This window comes from Ostrea edulis, chromosome 9 (assembly GCF_947568905.1).
Source record: "Ostrea edulis chromosome 9, xbOstEdul1.1, whole genome shotgun sequence".
Classification (NCBI taxonomy): domain Eukaryota; kingdom Metazoa; phylum Mollusca; class Bivalvia; order Ostreida; family Ostreidae; genus Ostrea; species Ostrea edulis.
The window spans coordinates 60,040,151-60,045,150 of record NC_079172.1 but is presented as its reverse complement, the minus strand read 5'-3'; the positions used below and the strand labels follow the sequence as shown (position 1 = coordinate 60,045,150).

General features: G+C 36.3%; 1 protein-coding gene across 1 annotated transcript in view; it reads right to left on the bottom strand.

Moving 5' to 3' along the window:
* Positions 1–2,957, bottom strand: part of LOC125659652 (BLOC-1-related complex subunit 7-like) — an 11,120-nt gene extending 8,163 nt beyond the window's left edge. The window contains exons 1-3 of the mRNA XM_048891394.2: positions 2,765–2,957; positions 134–196; positions 7–50 (exon numbers count right to left, since the gene is read on the bottom strand). Coding sequence (XP_048747351.1) covers positions 7–50; positions 134–196; positions 2,765–2,875 — 218 coding nt within the window. The 5' untranslated portion in view covers positions 2,876–2,957. The remainder of the gene's footprint in view (positions 1–6; positions 51–133; positions 197–2,764) is intronic.
* Positions 2,958–5,000: the final 2,043 nt, after the last annotated feature.

Here is a 5,000-nt window from a genome sequence, read left to right as displayed (position 1 = left end):
ACTCACTGATACTCCAGCTGAGTTTTGATTAAAACCATCTTCTTCAAAGACTGTAAAATAAATTGGAACTGTTGATTTGTTGCATTTGGAGAGTGGAAGAAAGAAAGAAAATGAATGAGAAATAATAAAATACCTCTGATGAATTATGGATTACATTTTCCTGACACGAGAAATTCTTTGCAGCCTGTGCCAGAAGCTGAAAAAAAAATTCTTTATAGATGAAAGTATACTAGTTACCTTATGTAGTATCAATATGATAAAAACTGGTGCAATAGCTTACAAAGGAAAGATAGCACATTATTTTTGCAATAACAAAAACCACAGCAACTCTAAGTCTCAATGTCAAGTCTGCAACCCATTAGAAATTCCATAAGGTAGACCTATACTCGGCCTTAAATGGACTTAATCATGAAAAAATTGCCTTTATAAGATAGATATATTTTCCAGTAATAGATAAACATTGAAAAATATATATTATGTTAACATGCTAATTTCATTGTTATTGCTTCTCAAAAGTAAGTACCCCATACACATATAATCAGCATTAATGAAAATGTATTCCTCCTTCTTCTTTTACTTAATAATTATCATTTTTCCAAACAAATGGGCTGTAATAAGCAACATGACTATATACCCATTATTTAATGATATGTAATCATTTATTTTAATAAATTTGAATTACTATTTTCATAATGTACACTTTGTGAGTCCAAACATGTTAAAAGAAATACTGTTGAAAATGCCATTTGATGTCAATATTGGTCTTTTTCCCCAATTTTTATGGACTAAACCTTGAATAAATTGTTTCTAATTTACAGATTATTATCTCAGTTGACGTATCATTTTAAAAGCTATAAGCTCTACAACAAGTACTCCCCCCCAAATCTTCATTTATACATTATCATATTTTCATACGACATGTGAAATTTGAGTATATTTACAACCTTGGATAAAAATTTGAACTATGTTAAAACTATAAGTATTATAAGATACATGTGGTTTGCAATTAGATTTTACATTTTATCTGATAACAAATTCTAGAAGAGGGTATTCACAATGTGAATGTAAAACGAAAGTAACAAACTGAATTTTGATAGTTTTGCTTATTATGATTAATGCATGTGTGTAATGTGTGTTATATCTTCTATCATGAAATCATTTGCATGTACATAAATTGGATATACGTACATGTACACCACTTACGCCGATCTATGTAGATGCAATCTCAATAAGGAACTAATTGGGTTATACAGATGCTGCCCCAATAATTTTGAAAAAAAAAGGAGAGGGGATGAGGAAAAAATGACAAATTTATGACGGTCGGTGAAATAAAACAAATTATTTGCAGCCGTTCTTTGAAGCTTGCATCAGTATCTGCAACATTGGAGCAGCGAACACAATTACAATATCTGTGGTCACTGGAGCAGCGAAGTGTGAACTTTTTTTACACAAATTTTACACAAGCTTACCATGTATTTGTTCATGATAATTTGGATTCAACAGCTGCGTAGTTTTGAATTAGCAATTATTACGTTCGAGAATTTTTTACTCATATGGAGATGTTACCACTGCCGGTGAAGGGCTGCAAAACTTAGCCCTATGCTTGACGCCGACGGCCTTTGAGTAAGGCTTTTTAGCGTGCCGCAGCTGCTGTGACACAGGGTCTCGGTTTTTGCGGTCTCATCCGAAGGACCGTCCCATTTAGTCACCTCTTGCGACAAGCATGGGGTATTGAGGACCTATTTTAACCCGGATCCTCACAAAAGAAATAATATTATCATGATGCTGGTGGAAATATGAATTGGTCCCCCTTTCCCATCCATCTCTCCAACTTTCTGATGCCAGCGTAATTCCATATGTTGAACATGGATCATTGTAAAACTTTTACATACATGAATAGTCAAAGTACCTCACAGACGCCCTCATCCGCCAAAATGTTGTCTGTTCTCCAACTGATTTTTTTCTAAAGCTTGAATCATCTTTAGCTCCCTCCCCCCTCTTTCTTTAATACAAACTTTGATCGCAGCTGATAACAATGCCTTGGAAGGAAATAATATCGGACATTCATATTGCCATGTAAAAATCAAACCGATATCTTTAAAATACCACATTTCGGAAAACGGACGCTTGGTTCCGCATTTACATTTGATTGTGACGTAGACCGAGTATAGATCTACTTTAACATTCAAAATGTAGAATGAACACCACTTCTATTTCTTCCCAACAGGCTATCTCAAATGCACACTTGCATACAAACTATTACAGAATAATGACAACAGAAATCCTCATTTAGAAAATCCCCAATTACATAAATTTAGCTTAATCATAAAAAATTTGGAGGTACACCGTTTGTTGGTCACCATTGTCTTCAAGGGGTACCGTGAGTGCATGGTTAATGTTATATCGTAAAATGTGTCTGTTTCATCTCTAATGTATGTTACTATAAGTAATAAAGAATGTCAAACAGTTAGGTCAAAAATCGTTTAGGCCCAAAGACACTTTAGCCCAAAAAGTTGCACACTCTGGCCCAGTCTGGCTAGTGATGCAGGGTTCTGAATTCAATCCCCAGTTTAGCCACTTATTTTTTAATCATGCAAACTCATACACATATCTTTTATAATCATACATTAATGATTTTGATATATACATGTGCAGTCAGTATAAATGTCACTCTACAAAAATGAAATTGATATTTTATTTACATTGTTCATGACAATGCAATGATGAGGAAATTCCAGTTAACAGTATGGGCGTTCCCACGTACCTCACTTGATTTCGACGTTTTTACCACATGCCTAACGAGTGAACCCACGTCGTGCACATTCTGCGCTACTTTTTCATTCAGCCTGTTCTTGGTTTCTTGATTCCAACTCATCGAACTAAATCTAATGTGAAAACTCGAATCTTCAATCTCTTGTTGACAGGTGATTGCTCAAGATGAATTTCGAACCCGAGATTTTAAAATATTAAACTACATAAAATACTCTGATTTTTGTGCATCGATTATAATTTGCACTCATTCAAATGATATTTTAATACTTCAAATTGTGCACTAAATTCATTTAACATAAAATACATGACATTCTCCACAATCCGGACTTTTTAATCTTACAGTTACAATAGGCTGTTTTAAAGCTTACATTGCATTGATATTTTCCGATGTTGACTTTGACGGAATAGACTGGAGAAATCGTCTGGTTGTCACGTGCGGGATCGGGATGAACTGAATGATGAAATATGAGTTGTACGTGACTGACAAGAACTGATTACACTATGGCTTACAGTCGTCTCTCCTCCGAGGATGAGCGGTACGTACCTCCCACTCCTCCCATGAATTATCCAATGAGTACCTTACACTGCACTGTTGCCAACAGTGTTGGGCTAAAACTAAACGGAACTGAGCTTTGAAACCCTTAAGAAATTACATAATTGTCCCACATGGAAAATGGCACCTTTATCCCTTTTTGTTGAACTATAGCAACATATAGATGTCATTCTTTTTACTTTGCCAAGGTTTTCACACCAACGTTTGCTGTACAAACCACAGGGGCTCGGTTGTCAGATATTGAAGATTTGTATTATTTGTTCCCGAATAATAAATTGAAGTTTTGCATGATTTGTGTCCGAATAATAGATTATATAATAAAATCCACCACCAAAATCCGCTGTTTTCGAGTTTTTAAAAAAGTGTATCATGTGTACATTAAAAAAAGTAAAGGGACGACACTCGCCATCTTGGATTTCTGGGGGGCCCTCAATTCACGGCTTGTTTTTAACAATTTCTACACTCTGCCTACCGGTTTCTGGCGAGATCTATGTTGGAAAAAGATCCAACGACTTCTCCCTATCGTCTGCTTATATCTACATGCCGTATTAAAGATCCAGTGACCCGAAACATCCTCGATACCTGCCCCTACTTATCGAAAGCAACGGAAGTTTGCATCGAGTGACACGACGCCTACCGGAGCTCTCCATATAATCACTGGGGTGTTCCGAATGTATACGATAAATCTAGAGAAGTCTAAGTTGAAATAAGCATAAGGGGGGGGGGGGGGGGGGGAGATTACTCTTAATCAATTTCCCTTAATGATAGGAAAAAAGTGGATTTACATATAATTGGTCAAGATAAGTTGAAATATGGGGGAAAGGGGAGGTTTGCATGACCCCCCCCCCCCCCCCCCCCCCCCACGCCTTCTATGGGCCTGCAACTTGTGTTTGTGTAATCGAACGAACACTGTCTGATGAGTTAACGACAATACACTTACAATACTTGTATGGTATATCGGCCTTCAATTTGATATTTATATAGCAATGTGTGGATAAACAGGTGTTCTTTTTTATCATGTGCCCCTGTGGTACTTTGTGCGTAAGTTAATCTAATGAGAATCATTCAGTTATTGGTATATAAAATCTCTCCCATAAATTACATAGTTTACTATTTACAGCTTACTATGCTACGACATTGTCTGAATTCTTTGTTCTTCCGTGGAAAACATTCGTTTACTCAATTATAATATTCAATTTAAATTCAGTGCTTATTTCAACTTTAACTTCTCTAGATTTATCGTATACATTCGGAACACCCCAGTGATTATATGGAGAGCTCCGGTAGGCGTCGTGTCACTCGATGCAAACTTCCGTTGCTTTCGATAAGTAGGGGCAGGTATCGAGGATGTTTCGGGTCACTGGATCTTTAATACGGCATGTAGATATAAGCAGACGATAGGGAGAAGTCGTTGGATCTTTTTCCAACATAGATCTCGCCAGAAACCGGTAGGCAGAGTGTAGAAATTGTTAAAAACAAGCCGTGAATCGAGGGCCCCCCAGAAATCCAAGATGGCGAGTGTCGTCCCTTTACTTTTTTTAATGTACACATGATACACCTTTTTTAAAACCTCGAAAACAGCGGATTTTGGTGGTGGATTTTATTTATATAATCTATTATTCGGACACAAATCATGCAAAACTTCAATTTATTATTCGGGAACAAATAATACAAA